General features: G+C 41.5%; 1 protein-coding gene across 5 annotated transcripts in view; it reads left to right on the plus strand.

Moving 5' to 3' along the window:
- LOC101949263 (uncharacterized) overlaps positions 1–17,766 on the plus strand; it is a 155,267-nt gene that overhangs the window by 71,843 nt on the left and 65,658 nt on the right. For all 5 annotated transcript variants that reach the window (XM_042840403.2, XM_005284052.4, XM_005284051.5 and 2 more), the window contains one exon: positions 9,169–9,291. In XM_042840403.2, coding sequence (XP_042696337.2) covers positions 9,169–9,291 — 123 coding nt within the window. The remainder of the gene's footprint in view (positions 1–9,168; positions 9,292–17,766) is intronic.

The raw sequence follows: 17,766 nt of genomic DNA on the forward strand, positions 1-17,766 counted from the left end.
TGGGATAGCGATGTCAGTTAGGGATGTGATCATACATCCGACCCCCAGTAGAGCTATACTGGCAAAAGGCCTACTACAGATGCAGTTATGCTGGCACAAACGTTGTTTTGCTGGGGTAGCTTATTTTACACAAAAATAAATTGTATAAACTATACTGGCAAAACTGGTATAAACTACATTAGGAGGGTTTGCCTGTGTAGCTATACTAGCAAAGCTTTTAAGTATAGACAAGGCTTTTAAGATTTAAAGAGGAAAACAAAAGCCTTGCAAACTACTAGATACGTTTAAATGATGAGGAATTTCTAAGGTAAATGACTAGCTTTGCATGAGATGGTTTAAGGCAGAAAAGTTATAGGGTATCAAACACATTGTTTTCCTGTTGAACTTCCATAAAACTTGGCTGGATGGAAAGAAAGAAAAGCAAATCCATTGGACTAATGCAGTACCCTGTCTTCTTTGGACACTTTAAATTCAAATCTGGTTTTAGGTGACAAGTGGGTCTGCCTTGTTCCTAGTAAATATTGCCCAAGCGTTGGACAATTTATCATGATTAGCCGTTTTCACAACATAATCAACTAATCCTGACTCGGCAGCAACTGATTAAAAAATGTCTCTGCCATATTTTTTCAAAAAAGCCAGTTAGATGTGTCCCATCTTATCATCTTGATGTTAAAAATCAAATTCTAATAGTTAACTTTTGATATCCAATTCTATATATGTTCTCATACCATGCTCATCACAACAGTATCTGAGCACCTTCCTGTACTGCATTAAGAAATGTGACTGTGACACAGTGGGAATTTTTGGTAATATTTTTATGAAGCCTATACTTGCGTCAGTTTCCCCTATATATTGCATTGCTACCCAGTGAGGGAAACAGAACTAAGTTTGCTCTCAGGACAGGCTAAGAGACATAGAGCTTGTGTTCACGTACAGCGCTACAGCAGCACAGCTGCAGTGCTTTAGTGAAGATGCTCCTATACTGACGGGAGAGCTTTCCCTTGACAGTGTAGTTAATCCATCTCTCTGAGAGGCAGTAGCTATGTCAGTCGGAGAAGCTCTTCCCTTGACATAGTGCTGTCTACACGGAGGTTAGCTCGGTATAACTTCACTCAGGGGTGTGGATTTTTCACACCCCTGAGCGATGTAGTTATACTGATTTAGGTCTGTAGTGTAGACCTGGCCATAGGCAGGTATGTGTGTTGCCTAGCTCTCTGAGTGGACTGAATAGATCATTAAAAAGGACTGGCCTAAGCTGATCCATCTCAGTGAAAAAACCAAGAAGACAATGGAAAGCCCGATCACCAGGACATCGACACCTAGCAACCCGTGATCCAGATGGAGGAGGGTTTCCCAGCCTCGAAGCAGGGAATCAGAGCAGACACCTCAGCTTCAGAACAAAGGACTGAGAGGTATGAGGTAGGGGGGAATAAATTTGAGCTCTGGAAGAAGCTTGGTAGCTCTCTCACCTGGAAACTGGCTAGGGAAGGAAATAAGAAGGAGAGCCAGAGATGGTGTTCATTACAGTTTGGCTGGCTCATCATGGCACTGGCTTGGCCAGGATGGACTATGGCTTAACTTTTGCCTCTCTTTGCTAATTTTAAGACTTCCCATGCTGTGTTCCAGTTGGATAATAAACGCTACTGTTTTGAAAACGCTGCTTGAGTCAGTGTCACTGTAAATAATTGAGTGAGGTGCATTAATCCCCGATGAGTGTGCAAGCCTCTACCCAGAGTGTACTTCAGTTGGACTTGCTGAATAGACCTCACAGTGTGAAGCAGGACTGCTGAAGCCCCAGAGATTCAGTCTCAGGTGGTGGTAAGGCCGCATGGCCTACCCTGAAGGAAGGGTGAAACCCCTGGAAGTCTGGCACATCAAAGGGGTTTCTCCAAGAGACTGTTTCAAAGCTGGGGGCGTAGCACCGATCCTGTGGACATATAACAGTGACTAACATCAGTCACATGTTTGTTCTCTGATCCTTTCCCTAGGGAGAGAAGTGTGTGCAGTGGAGTGTCTTGTTTTGGTAGTGTTTTAGGTTTTTAAACATACATGTTGCTATATATTTATGTTGTCCTAGGCTCAAAGTAATCAGCTTTTCCAAGAAGTAACAGAAATTACTTGGCTGCTACTGAATATGTTCAATTTATTGCATACATTGCTTATCACCATAGTAACTAAGTGTAATTTGCATAACTGTTAAGAAAATACATTTTGTCAAATCCATACAAAAAGCTATATTATACTAATATGCAGGTTGCAAAGCGGAGCTCTCACAAGTCATAAAATGCCAACATTAACTCTCTGCTTGTGCCTATGCATTATGTTACATTCTGAAAAAGGGGATGAGCAGTGAAGTGACAAAACTTTCAGATGATGCACAATTGTGTGTTAATTAAGACTAGCAAAGACTCTGAGCAACTTCAGAGGGACTCAACAAAACTAGGAGACTGGGCAGCATTGTTGGCAAACGCAAGGTAATGCATCCTGGAAGGAATAATGTAAACCCATTACATATACCGTTGCATTCTGAAACCACTCAGGAAAAAGGCTTGGGATAAAATCCTGGCCTCCTTCAAGTCAATGGGCGTTTTGTCATTGACTTCAGTGGGGCCAGGATTTCCCCTATGGGTTTCATTCTGGAGAGAATAATGCAGTCAAAAAAGCAAATAAAGCATTAAGATGTATAATGAATATGACAGAAAATAATACTGAAAATAACATAATGACACTATATAAATTAATGGTATTTCTGTACCTGAAGTGCTGTGTTCAAGTCTGGTTGCCCTATCTCAAAAACAATTTATTCCAGTGCTTAACTACCCTGACTGTTAGAAAGTTTTTCCTAATGTCCAACTTAAACCACCCTTGCTTCAATTTAAACCCATTGCTTCTTGTCCTATCCTCAGAGGTTAAGAACAACAATTTATTTTCCTCCTCCTTGTAACAACCTTTTATGTACTTGAAAACTGTTATCCTGTGCCCCCTCAGTCAATTTTTTCAATCTTTCTTCATAAGTCATGTTTTCTAGAGCTTTAACCATTTTTGTTGCTATTCTCTGAATTTTCTCCAATTTATCCATAATGTGGACAAAGTACTTTAGTTCAGACCTAATCAGCATGGAGCAGAGCAGAAGAATTGCTTCTTGTGTCTTGCTTATAACACTCCTGCTAATACATCCCAGAGTGATGTTTGCTTTTTTTGCAAGTGTTACACTGTTGACTCCTATTTAGCTTGTAATTCACTATGACTACTGGGTCACTTTGCACAGTACTCCTTCCTAAGCAGTCATTTCCTTTCAGTATGTATGCAATTGATTGTTCCTTCCTAAGTGGAGTACTATGAATTTGTCCTTATTGAATTTCATCCTATTTACTTCAGACCATTTCTCCAGTTTGTCCAGATTATTTTGAATTTTAATCCTATCCTCCAAAGCACTTGCAACCCTGCCCATCTTGGTATCATCCACAGACTTTATAAGTGTACTCTCTATGCCATTATCTAAATAATTTATGAAGATATTGAACAGAACCAGAACTGGTCCTTGCAGTCCAGAACCCCACTTGACTGTGAACCGCTGATTACTCTGTGAGAATGGTTTTCCAACTGTTATGCACCCACCTTTATAGTAGCTCCATCTAGTTGTATTTCCCTAGTTGGTTTATGAGAAGGTCATGTGAGAAAGTATCAAAAACCTTTCTAAAGTCAAGATACATCACATCTACCGCTTCCCTCCATCCACAAGGGTTTTACCCTGTCAGAGAAAGCTATTAGGTTGGTTTGACACTATTTTGTTCTTGACAAATGTATGCTTACAGTTATTTATCACCTTATTATCTTCTAGGTGTTTGCAAATCGATTGCTTAATTATTTGCTCCATTATCTTTCCGGGTACTGAAGTTAAGATGACTGGTCTGTAATTCCTCAGGTTGTCCTTATTACCTTTTTATAGATTGGCACTATATTTGCCCTTTTCCAGTAGGTCTTTGCCTTAGGCATGTTTCACCTTTACCATGTAATATTTAATAATATATACCACATAGTCATATAGTACAAATTATGTATAAAGAAGTTTAACAAAATTAGGTCATAATTCTGTTCAAATCCATTAGATTTGATTTCAGAAAGGTCTTTCTGCATGTTCACTGTAGACGTCAATGGTAAAGTGACGGTTGGCCACTACAGTTTCCAAAGCACTACAGCAACTTCACCATTTATGAATCTTTACCCTAATGAGAAACTGCAAGACACACTCCCTAAACTGCATATTGCAATATAAAATGAAAACTACCTTGTCAGTGGCAGCTTTGTGGGGTCAGCACTTCTGAAAATTGGGCCCATTAGAAATAGATATGAAAATAAATCTTTATTTTCAAGATAATAAAAGAAATGTCTTATTTTATTGGACCATTTTTATTTATTGTCTTAATTTAAAAATGGGCAATAATGAAAGAGGCTAGCCTAAAAGTTAGAACCATTTCAGATCCTTCATATGCTTTTTCAGTTCTCACAGGAACTAAAGGAAACAATATAAATTAATGATGAAATTCATTTCAGAGATAGCATTGCTATTGAGTCTGGAAGAATGAAATTAAACCTGTATTGTTCTAAAAACCTCCCTTTAGGACTTCTAGAGGGTGAAAATTTGCACATATGGCTTCAAGGCTTGTTTTCCCTAAGTATTTGGACATATAGCATGTCACGTGTGCTTAAAGTTAATTCTGTAGTTCAACTGTGCATATGAGAGAAAAATTGGTTTCTCATCAAGAGCCACAATTGCACCCTGTGTACTATTTAATTAATTTGATGTATATTCAGAAATGGAGAGATACACATGGTGCTCATGTATCAGTTTTTTTTTAAATGCAGGCAGTAGGTTAATGAGGGGGGTCAGGTGCAAGTATTAGAGTGTTAGAATTGTAATAATCCCATCATCATTAATAAGTCAATGTGCTTTGAGAACTTGGCATAATAATAATGTACATAATGCTTGTAATTGTGGCAAAATCATGGGTAGTCACCTTTGCTGTAAAAATCTCCTCTGTCAATTGTTTTTTCATAACATTTTTTGGGGTTCCATTATGAATATTTTGGTAGTGGACATTTTTATTTTCACTTATAATAATTATAGTCCATGTACATTTTTCAAAAGAGAAAACATAATTTTATGAAAACTGTAGCACTGTGCAGCAGCTTAATGAAAATCTAAATTTTGAGTCATTGCAATGTACCACCAGACTGCATCCACAAGGCAGGTACAGCTCAAAAGTCTGTCAGCACAAATATTGCGTCAGTTCCAACAGTTTGCATCGAATTTTGTTCTAGAATTCTTTTTCTGTCTTTATTCTTTTTTTATTTTCATTTAAATAGAAATAGAATCCATGAGCCCAAGACTGGAATCTGTTCAATAGCAGTGTCCATTGGTCCATGCCTGCCTCCTTCACCTCATCATGCTCTGAAGCAATGGCATAAGGGGCAGTGCAGACTGTCTCTCCAGTTCCTTTCTGCCACTTGTGTTTTGGGATGGAACCTTTCTGTATCACTAACCTTCTAGTGTTCTGCTTGAATTTCAACCATAAATAACTTGTAAATAGTTTTTATCTTAAATATTTAGCTTAGTGAAGGCTGGCCTTCCCTGGGGTCTTCTCTGTGCGTGAGCTGCATGAGAGTTGCCTGTACCACCTCAGGGAATTACACATTCCCTCAAAGTGTGATATCTGCCACTCATCCCCCCCTCGTACTAGGCAGCTTTGGGTGTTAAGATTCCACAGACACTTAATGAAACTCTCCATGAGACCCCTTTCTGACCGGGACCCAGTTTATTGGGCGAGTCTGAACTTGATTATCATCATCATGATGTTCCCATTACGCCTTTAGTGTTTAGGGCAGCGATGAAGCTCCTCCACTCCTGTCTGTTTCTGGCAAGTCTTTCAATGGTTCCCCAGCTGTGCCCCAGGTTTTTCAGCTTGGCTTCCACCACTCCTCGCCATGTTTTTCAGGCAGCCTCATTTTTGCTTGCCTTCAGGTGTCCATCTTATTGCTACTCTGGTGATGGAATCAGCTTCCATCTGAATCACATGGCCAATCCATCCCCAATGCCTCCTGGCAAGGATGGTGCTCATATCTTCTTGGCTGCACTGTGTGAATAGATCTTGGTTTGAGATTGTTCTGGGCAAAAGATAGAGGATTTTTCTGAGGCAGGTTGTATGGAAAGAAGACAGTTTGAACATATCATACTTTCTCATTCCCCAGCATTCTGCACTATAAAGTAATGTTGAAAGTACACAGCTCTGATAAAATCTTGAGTTTGGTTTTGGTGTTGTGTTTTGGTGGTTTCCAGAAAGTATTTAAGCTCCTGAAGGTGTTCTTGGCTTTACTGATTTTGTTCCAGCTGTCCTGGCTTATTCTACTGTCCTGGCTGATGGTGCTACCCAAGTATGTGAATGTTTCTACGTTGGTGAGAACATAATCCTCTATCCGTACTGGTGATGGTGAGGCAATATTAAAAGTAATGATATCGGTCTTATTGCAGTTGATTTTCAGTCCAATTTGCTGTTTGAAAGTGAGTCGAGTTGTTTTTTCTTGTATATGGTGTTGGGTATGTGATAGGCGAGCGAGATCATCAAGGTCTGCAAGTGCCTGAAACCTGTTCTTTAACTGCAGAATGAAGACTTTCTGTATTTCAGGAGACTTCAGCTTGTCAATGTCATAATGTTTATGTCCCTTGTTTGGTGGACCCACACTTCTCAGTTTTAGCTTGATGGAGACTGTCACAAGATGATGGTCTCTGCCAACATCTGCATCCCTTCTCACTTTCACATCTGTCAGAGGGCATCACCATTTCCCACTGATCATCATATGGTCAATCAAGTTCTTATTTGTACCATTTGGAGAACATGTTAGCTTGTCAATTTCATTATTTTGAAATAGGGTTCCGCCAATGACTAGATCATTCACACTGCAGAAATCAACAAGACTCTCTTCATTTTCATTCATGGTGCCATACCCATTTCTTCCCATTGATGTGTCGTTGTTTGTGTTGTCCTTACCAGTTTTTACATTCAGGTCTCCCATGATGCTAATTAGATCATGGCGTGGTACTCCTGTAATGTAAGGTTGAATTTGTCCTTTACTTCATCACTGTCATTTGTCGCAGCATAGCACTGAATCAGGGTGGTGATATTGTGTTTCTTTTTCAATCTGGCTCTCATAAGTCTGCTGCTGATGGATTTCCACTCAAGCTCCACTCCCTTCTTCAAAAAGATGGCAACATCCTCATAGTGTTGTCCATCATCCAGTCCAGAATACAGCAAAGTTTCTCCTGAGGCGGCTGTTAATCTTCCTCATCTTGTCCATCTGCTCCTGCTGACACCAGAATGTGTAAGCTGTACCATCTCATCTCTGCTGTGACCTGAGCTAGCTTCCCTGTTTCGTACATTGTCTGTACGTTCAAAAAGCCAATTATAGAACTGGATTATAAGCAAGGCCTATTTACCTCATGACAGATTCCTTGTGATGAGGGACCTCATTACCCAGCTTTGACTCAGACCCCAGACATCAATCTGATCCTGTCTGGTCTTGCAAGGCCATGTGGCATCATGCACCTATGTGACACCCGTCACAACACTTCTTCTACAGTAACACCAGGCATGGCTGAATACAATGTATGCTCTAAGCAGAGACTCCCAGGAGAAGTGACTATAGCTTGCTCACAACATCTTGACAATACTCACCTGGTGAAGAAACCAAGGATAATGTCTGCGTAGGGGTTCAGTTTGTTCACCCTTAGCCCACAAAGGCACTCATTATGAATGCCTCACTACTGGGATGAAGGGCACACCTGGATAATCACACATCTCAGCATTCCTGGATTCTGCAGAAGTCCACACCATGTATCAAATCTTCTCAAGCTTTTGACGCTACATAAAACATGCAAGAGGTTTCTGCCCTTTCTCTGGTCTGTATATGTCAACCCTAACCCTAACCCCACTCTTTATGCTATTGCAAGGGAGCAGGAAGAGGCATAGGGTACACGCCTGGCCCTAATGGACACTGCTTGTTTAAAAAACAGTCTCATGCACAAGTCACATGTGTGCTTACAGTGGGATCCACACTGACTTTGATACCTTGAAGAACCACACTTACTGTAGAGAAACAGTTCTATCCACAGCCCAAATCTGTCATTTGAGCCAATGGTGTACCTGATAGCAGTAGTAGGCTGTCATCCTCGGTGTGGAGCAACATATAGAGGGGGATGAGATGCACACTTTGGCAATGGGATTCACTAATATTTGCTGACAGCAAAAAAAATGGTGAGATTCAGGAATCTTGGGTTCCATTTCAGGCTCTGGAGGAAAGGGTCCTCTAATGGTAAGATACCCTTCTGCCTGTGCTCAGGGAGTAAGCTACTGGCAGAGGGAATGTTTCCCAGCTCCTTCTGCCCTGTGGGGATGAAACTGTGATTAAGCTATTTCTTTTCCACCCTAGAACAGACTTTAAATTAGGGAAGCAACGCTCTGAAAAGGAGGGAAGTAGGCTCAATTCCCCTGGGTTAGGGTACCATGACTCTCATAATAATAATGATATTGTAGGCTTGTATAGCACTTTTTGTCCATAGGTCACAAAGTACTTCACAAAGATGAGTAAGTGCCACCATTCCGTTTCACAGATAGGGGAGCCAAGTTTGTGAAATGACCTGTGAAAAAAAGCCTACACTTAAATCTGTTAAATTTTCATAGTCCTGGCTGATATTCCTGATAGTGAAAAAAGTACAGACCCACTCTGAGTCTTGGTGGGTTCTTCATATTTTTAGCACAGATTTACTGGGGATGCCATGGTTACTAATACTTTTCACTGATTTTTCCATCTTCTGAAATGTTCCCTCAAAATAAATGAGACAGACATGAGCATTCAAGTTCACCTTTAAAGTGAATTTGTTTTGTTGTTGTCAACTGCTTTTGCTTTTTTGTTCTGTGTGTTGAATAACTAATTTAAGCAAGAAGTATGGCTTTTCTGGTGGTACAGGATATTATAATTTTATCCAAACCATCACTCCATTCCTTAATTTTGGGATTACAGACATAATTAGCTTTAGCTACGTACGTATGAACTTAATTGGTTAAAATAAACAATTACATAAGTTATTTTTTTCATTTTCTGTCCTTTTCTTAGGCAACTGCTATGGATAATCTTGCATTATCGTGGATGATATCAGGAAGAAACCTAGAAAAACAACCTATGACCCTCATAGACCTTTGCTATGGGAAGACAGAAAATTTAAACCTAAGATATCTGGTAAGAACTTTAAACCAGAAATATTGAGACTGAATTTCTATTGCTCAAGCTTTAATTTTACTACATGAGCTTCTTCACTCATTGTTTCTTAAATTTCTAGCAAATGTTGACTCAAAGAACATTTGTCTTGATGTTTTATGCCTCATTGGGAAAACGTGAGTACAAGGGCTAGAAACAAGATTCTCAGACCCTAATGGATGGGGTGTGACTGCAGCTGTCCTTTAGCTGCTATTACAACTATTATCTACTGCTGCTTCTCATATGGAGGTTGGGGCTCCCAGATCAACTGTGTGCAAAAATCTAAGTTACATAGACTAGACTGGCTACTGAATCTGCATTCTTTTCCTACTTCATCCAGCACCTGTTTCCACTCTTTAGGGAGTAGTATTGCTCCACCAGAGAGATTGCTCTTGCTTCCACATTCAGGCAACTTGCAGTTTTTAAAGCCACTTTTAGACCTTAAGTGCCTGCTTAGAGGTCCCCTATGGTATTATCTCATTGCTAATTTGTATACTGCAGTGTAGATGTGTATGGCACTTTCCAAACAAGTATGGAGACACTGTGATCCAACATGCTTACCATATGCATTAGATAGATAATGAAAGATTATAACACACAATGGGGGTGGGATGGAAGGAAAAGAGACAGGAGAAATAAGGGGAAAGGAAATTGCTCTTCAAGAGGTAGGTGGTTTTGTTGTTTGTTAAGAAAATGTTGTTTGCAAAGAACTGAAATAATTTAGTTTGTTTCTGTCCCCTATTTTTTAATGAGACGGAGCACAGAAGGATAAGGCAAAATAGAGGGAGCAGATAACACTGGAGCTGAGATTAGTGACAGAAATGTGGTTGGAAGAGTTTGAAGGAGAGATTGGTTGGCTCACTTGAAGTAGAAGGTTATTCTGGGAATCAAGGGGTGGGAAAGTGATAGAAAGAAGCAGAGGGAAAACTGAGTAGAGTGGATGACATGAGTGGGAAGTAGTGAAAACTAGAGTTGATCTGTAGGTTGGCAGATCTGTGGGTAGCCTTGAAGGAAGAGGATGAGCTATTTGAACTTGATGCAGAACACTTGTGGCCCTTTCCTTTGAAGAGTTTTGAGGTGGGGGCAGTTACATGACTGGAGTACCAGGGAGAGAAGAACGTTTTAGCAGCAGTACTTTGGATAGATTGAACAGAGATGAGGTGACAAGAATGGAGCCAGAGAGGAAGAATTTAGTGATGAGGTGAAAGAGAGCCAAGGCATGAATCAGGCTTTTAACAGTGGAGACAGAGAGATGTTAAAGTGGAAGCAGCAAATGGATTTCCTGAGAGCTTGGTATTGTGTGGAAAGAATTTAAAAGCACAGATTTTGGGAAATAGAATGGAAGTGCCAATGTAGGGAAGAGGAGAGAATTTTAGAGAAAAAGAAAGTCAGTGTTTAGCATATTTCCTTGAGAAGCAGATGAAAGTCAAGACTAGAGAGAAGAAAGATCAGAGTGGTAATAAATCTGTCCCTGAGCTGTTGCCTGACTCTACATTTCACGCAGCTCTCATTTGCTTTAGTGAAGGACCTCATTGCGCACTGTAGATATTCTTACATAATTTATCAAATTATGTACCTACAAGAAAGAACAAAAAAAAAGTTCCATTCAGTGCTGAATAATAGTGATCTATCTATGCAACAATAAAGTCTGAACTAATTGCATTTGTCATTTTACATAAGTCTACATTTTTGTCAAATCTCTGAAGAAATATTCTTGCACATGTGCTAAGAATTGGAGGAAGACACTATAAATTATTTCTACAAGTGCTGTAAAATGCAAATATAACAAATGTCCCATTTCATTTCTTTATTCTGTGAGAGTATAACTTGTTTTATTGGGTATGCTTTAATTACTTCAGGATGTTCACTTTGTTCTTGTAATATGAAAATCATTAGACTCATGATGTTGAGATATAGATGCTTTCTCATGCATTGTATCCAGCAGCCCAGAGAGTCTAGTGAGATTAGGCTACATCCACAAAGGCAACTCTTCTTAATACATCCTTTTAAATCCTTTTCCCATTGTAGTCCCAGTATTATTCTTCTGTTTGCTACAGAGGCAGCTCTCTGGCACTGTCTCCCAGAAGGGAAGCTTTCCCTTTACTTCATTTTAGGATTTATAGCCTCAGGAAGGAGGCAAAAACTAGTGTAGTTTTGTAATGGAGACTGTTCCCTAGAGCAACTCTCTCCTGTATATCTGCTTTTTTCAATCTCTCTCCATGGGTTTTCCTGCAGACAGCAACCAAAACTACAGACTTTCTTTGTATCAGGCGGTAGCCGTGTTAGTCTGTATCTACAAAAACAACAAGGAGTCTGGTGGCACCTTAAAGACTAACAGATTTATTTGGGCATAAGCTTTCGTGAGTAAAAACCTCACTTCTTCGGATGCATAGAGTGAAAGTTACAGATGCAGGCATTATATACTGACACATGGAGAGCAGGGAGTTACTTCGCAAGTGGAGAACCAGTGTTGACAGGGCCAATTCAATCAGGGTGGATGTAGTCCACTCCCAATAATAGATGAGGAGGTGTCAATTCCAGGAGAGGAAAAGCTGCTTCTGTAATGAGCCAGCCACTCCCAGTCCCTATTCAAGCCCAGATTAATGGTGTTGAATTTGCAAATGAATTTTAGTTCTGCTGTTTCTCTTTGAAGTCTGTTTCTGAAGTTTTTTTGTTCAATGATAGTGACTTTTAAATCTGTAATAGAATGACCAGGGAGATTGAAGTGTTCACTTACTGGCTTATGTATGTTACCGTCCCTGATGTCCGATTTGTGTCCATTTATTCTTTTGCGGAGGGACTGTCCGGTTTGGCCAATGTACATGGCAGAGGGGCATTGCTGGCACATGATGGCATATATAACATTAGTGGATGTGCAGGTGAATGAGCCCTTGATGGTGTGGCTAATGTGGTTGGGTCCTCTGATGCTGTTGCCAGAGTAGATATGGGGACAGAGTAGGCAACAAGGTTTGCTACAGGGATAGGTTTCTGGGTTGGTGTTTCTGTGGTGTGGTGTGTAGTTGCTGGTGAGTATTTGCTTCAGGTTGGGGGGTTGTCTGTAAGCGAGGACTGGCCTGCCTCCCAAGGTCTGTGAGAGTGAGGGATCATTTTCCAGGATAGGTTGTAGATCGTGGATAATGCGCTGGAGAGGTTTTAGCTGGAGGCTGTATGTGATGGCCAGTGGTGTTCTGTTATTGTCCTTGTTGGGCCTGTCCTGTAGTAGGTGATTTCTGGGTACCCGTCTTGCTCTGTCAATCTGTTTCCTCACTTCCGCAGGTGGGTATTGTAGTTTTATGAATGCTTGATAAAGATCTTGTAGGTGTTTGTCTCTGTCTGAGGGGTTGGAGCAAATTCGGTTGTATCTTAGGGCTTGGCTGTAGACAATGGATCGTGTGATGTGTCTTGGATGGAAGCTGGAGGCATGTAGGTACGTATAGCGGTCAGTAGGTTTCCGGTATAGGGTGGTGTTTATGTGACCATCACTTATTTGTACTGTAGTGTCCAGGAAGTGTATCTCTTGTGTGGACTGGTCCAGGCTGAGGTTGATGGTGAGGTGGAAATTGTTGAAGTCCAGGTGGAATTCTTCAAGGGCCTCCTTTCCGTGGGTCCATATGATGAAGATGTCATCAATGTAGCGCAAGTAGAGGAGGGGCACTAGGGGACGAGAGCTGAGGAAGCGTTGTTCTAAGTCAGCCATAAAAATGTTGGCATACTGTGGGGCCATGCGGGTACCCATAGCAGTGCCACTGACTTGAAGGTATAAGTTGTCCCCAAATCTGAAGTGGTTGTGGGTGAGGACAAAGTCACAAAGCTCAGCCACCAGGCTTGCTGTGGCCTCATCAGGGATACTGTTCCTGACAGCTTGTAGTCCATCCTCATGTGGAATATTGGTATAAAGTGCTTCTACATCCATGGTGGCCAGGATGGTGTTTTCAGGAAGAACATCAATGCATTGTAGTTTCCTCAGGAAGTCGGTGGTATCTCGAAGATAGCTGGGAGTGCTGGTAGCGTAGGGTCTGAGGAGAGAGTCCAAATAGCCAGATAATCCTGCTGTCAGAGTGCCAATGCCTGAGATGATGGGGCGTCCAGGGTTTCCGAGTTTATGGATCTTGGGTAGCAGATAGAATACCCCTGGTCGGGGTTCTGGGGGTGTGTCCATGTAGATTTGTTCCCGTACTGTAGCTGGGAATTTCTTGAGCAGATGGTGTAGTTTCTTTTGGTATTCCTCAATGGGATCAGAGGATAGTGGCCTGTAGAATGTGGTCTTGGAGAGTTGCCTGGCAGCCTCCTGTTCATAATCTGACCTGTTCATTATGACTACAGCACCTCCTTTGTCAGCCCCTTTGATGATGATGTCAGAGTTGTTTCTGAGGCTGTGGATGGCATTGCGTTCTGTACGGCTGAGATTATGGGACGAGTGATGTTGTTTGTCCACAATTTCAGCCTGTGCACGTCTGCGGAAACACTCTATGTAGAGGTCCAGTCTGTCATTTCGACCGTCAGGAGGAGTCCACGCAGGGACTGGGAGTGGCTGGCTCATTACAGAAGCAGCTTTTCTTCTCCTGGAATTGACACCTCCTCATCTATTATTGGGAGTGGACTACATCCACCCTGATTGAATTGGCCCTGTCAACACTGGTTCTCCACTTGCGAAGTAACTCCCTGCTCTCCATGTGTCAGTATACAATGCCTGCATCTGTAACTTTCACTCTATGCATCCAAAGAAGTGAGGTTTTTACTCACGAAAGCTTATGCCCAAATAAATCTGTTAGTCTTTAAGGTGCCACCAGACTCCTTGTTGTTTTTGTAGACTTTCTTTGAACTACCAGCAATGGTGGAAGTGGCACTTCCAGCTGCAGTCTACTCATGAGCCTTCAGCAGTACTGGCCTTGTTTTTAAACAGAAGAAGCCAGACATCCTTGTCTCGCAGGAAACCGATGTAAGCAGAGTCAGGATGAACTCTAAGCTCTACCCTGACATCTGGTGGTAAATTATGACAAGTGTGGAAAAGAACTGCAGGGCTGATCTTATTTGCATAGGCACACCCACTCGCCTGGCATGAAACAACAGCAACTCAAAGTGGTTACTTTGGCTGGTGTGGGATCCCCAGTTTTCTCTGTTATTGGGGCAGGAAGAATAAAGTTTTGTTACCCTGATTCTGTGAATCAAGGCCAGTGGAACTGTTGTATGACAGAAGGACTGAGTGAGTCCTTCACCATTACCTAAGTAGCACTTGCTTGACAAGGGGCATGGGTTACAAAACCCAGTGAATGGAGAGAGGACGGGGACAGGTATTTGTACCTGATGGTATGGGCCCCCTCTGAGGGTTTGAAACACCAATTGCACTACCTCCTCTCTCCACAGTTGAATGTCAGAGCTAATTTTGATTCCATTAGGAGTCTAGTTACAGGCTGCTGAGCTGAATTCACTTTGGGCCAATGGTGCACTAGCACTGGGGCTCCCCTACTATGAGCTGAAATTGCTAAGAGCTGAAATCACCGAAAGAGTTAAAGTTACTAAGAGCTGAGATCACTGAGTGCTGTTAACTAGTGGGGGAGCCTGAAGCTATATTGCTAAGCAGCTGGTGGAACAATTTGTGGGGACGACTGGAGGAGCAGCGAGTGGCGCGGAGCCTTGCGGGGCCGGTTGGAGCGGCCCAAGGGAAGGCGAGCGGAGCTGTTTGCGGGGACGGCTGGAGCGGCTCACAGGTCGGTGAGCGGAGCGGAGCAGTTTGTGGGACGGCAGGAAGTGGACTGGCTCGTGGTGAAGGCTGTGGCGGAACCCCACAGAGAGATGGCCAGCCGGCCTGGGATCACGTAAGGTGCCCCTTAACACCCTGCGTGCCCCCCCCTTTTACTCTGGGGCTGCACTGACCAGGGACAGAGACTTTGGGGTCTGTTGGACTTTTGGGACTTTAGGTGGTTGCTGGACCCAAGAGACTTTGGGGGTGTTGGACTTTGGGGACTCTGGGTGATTTTTGGGTTGCTGGATTCAAGAACCAAAGGGAAAGGACACAGCCCAATTTGCTGGGGTGGGTTTTTTGCTCATGGTTTGTGTTATGAATCCTGTTTGTGGTGGTTTTCCAATTTAATGCTGATGTCGTTTACCTCATGTTATTAAACATTTTCTGTTACACGCAGACTCCGTGCTTGCGAGAGGGGAAGTATTGCCTCTTAGAGGCACCCAGGGGGGTGGTATGTAATTGTCCCAGGTCACTGGGTGGGGGCTCGAGCCGGTTTTGCATTGCGTTATTGAAACGGAACCCCTAGATACAGAACCCGGCCCTTGTTGCTGCCAACTTAGATGGGCCGAAGGGTTACACCAGCAATGCTCTTGGAGCATGGTAGCTGAGGGGACAGAAGAACATAGGCCTAGCAAGGCATGGAGATGTCTCCTGTCTATTGGCGTCATGCATATTGGTGTTGATCTTACCAGGTGGCACAGGTACAATCACCTCCCCCACAGCAGATTCTCAGACAGCTAATCCAACACATCAATGCTGCTGCCTTCCCCATTTACATAGCTTCCTGACTTTTGGTTCCTCCATTTCACTTCCTCTTTCTTGAGAAGCAGAGAAAGTGGGAGAAGCAAAGTTGAAACATCTATTAAACCGGAGACATACAGGCACTGTTTTCTTTCATTGTAAAGCTCTTTTCATCAGCAGTAGGGGGAACTGATATAGCAAGGAGGAGTATGTCAAAGCCTCTTTCTTAGACCATCTTTTCCTCTTGTTTCACTTAAGAAATCATTTTGAGGGAGTGCTTGGACACCACAATGACAGGTGCAGTATGTGACCCTAGACAGAGCCTGAGGATTCTATTAGGACTATTCTAGTATCTCTCTATCTTCCTTGGTTTCCTTCCCAAAGGAAAAGGAAGACAAAGCATTTGAGAATAATGAAAAAACTAGCATTCTTTTAAATCTTATCTCCACAGGGGGGGAATTTCATAATCTGATTCCTTTCTGTAGAGAGTCCATGAATCGAAACAAACTGGACAGGTTTATTCTGTATAGTGATAGTGATTTCAAAACCCTGAAAACAAAATCCTCAGACATGCCCAAATAAGAATCCTCTTAAAATTAAACCCCCTATAGTGGCGAGCACTGAGCTGGCTGCCTCCATCCTGGAGCCCTTGGAATTAATTCCTTCTAAAATTACACTAGAATTTGCCCAGAAAGACTGGCTCGGGAGAAAATAAAATCAGTGAAATTAATATCAGATTAAATTATGAAAATTAAGAAAATAAAATAGATCAAATTATGCTTAAAATGATGTAATAGTTCAAAAGCTAAAAGGCCCAGATTTTCCACTGAGACTACCCCCGTCTACTCTACCCACTCCACCCCCACTCAAAACACCAAAACCAACAAAAAGCCCAGCAACAACGAAAGATCACATCAACAAGTTAGCATTTTGTTCCTTCTTTCCTCCCCTTTTCCAGGTTTTACTTCTGTGTGCTACCTTTCTTTAGTACCTCTGAACTGAGAGATTAAGGATGAAATCCTGGCCCATGGAAGTCATTGACAAACTTCTATTGATTTATCATGGGGCTAGAATTTCACACATAGAATATAAGAGTATTTTATTAGTCTTCACATACTGGAATATCTGTTAGTGCAGAGGGCCTTTTCTTTCTCTTCTACTGACTGCTGTGTTTATGCAATTGAGTTGATATTTTAATGTTTGTTATTTTTAAATGTTTCATTTATGGGTTGTGACACTGCAGGCTGTTTTATTAGGAGGTTTTAGTGATTGGTTTTCACAGCAAAGCTTGCAAAAATTAGTGTCATTATGTGCTTAATTTGCGTATGTGGTTTCTGTGAATGTGCATGAAAGTCGGGTTTTTCATGAGCAGCAGCCACTTAGTTGCACAGCTGGTCATTTATACTTGCAAATACCTAATTTGGATGCATAAAATTACTGCAGTTGTGCCTGACTTTTTGAAACTCTCATTAGTATCTCTGGACAGAGGAATATTTCATTGTGAGAAAACTCATAAGTCAGAACACTTCTGTCATAAAAGTGTCAGAAAAAAATCATTACACATTGAAAGTATTTAAACTTTACATCATATCAGCATATAAATGTGTATAGTAGTATTCTAATAATTAACATACAAAGTACATTATAACAGAATTCCTGTGCTGTGAAGTGTTTAAAACAGTATATTTTCAGATGTGTTGGCAACATGAAGTTGAGTATACATATCCAAAGTAGCTTAAATAAAGATGTTGAGAAAACATCCCAGCATGTATTTTTAAAACTGCAGAATTATGGATGAGCAACTCTGGATAAAATGAGACCATATCGTAGTCTTGTAATGAGTTTTTTCCCCAAGAAACTAAAATGATGTAAGGAAAACAGAAAAAATCTAAAATTCTAAAATTCTAATGGCTCAAATTCATTAAAATGATTTACATGTGTAATTTGCAAAATAAATAAATATCTATAATTTA

This window comes from Chrysemys picta, chromosome 6 (assembly GCF_011386835.1).
Source record: "Chrysemys picta bellii isolate R12L10 chromosome 6, ASM1138683v2, whole genome shotgun sequence".
NCBI lineage: Eukaryota > Metazoa > Chordata > Testudines > Emydidae > Chrysemys > Chrysemys picta.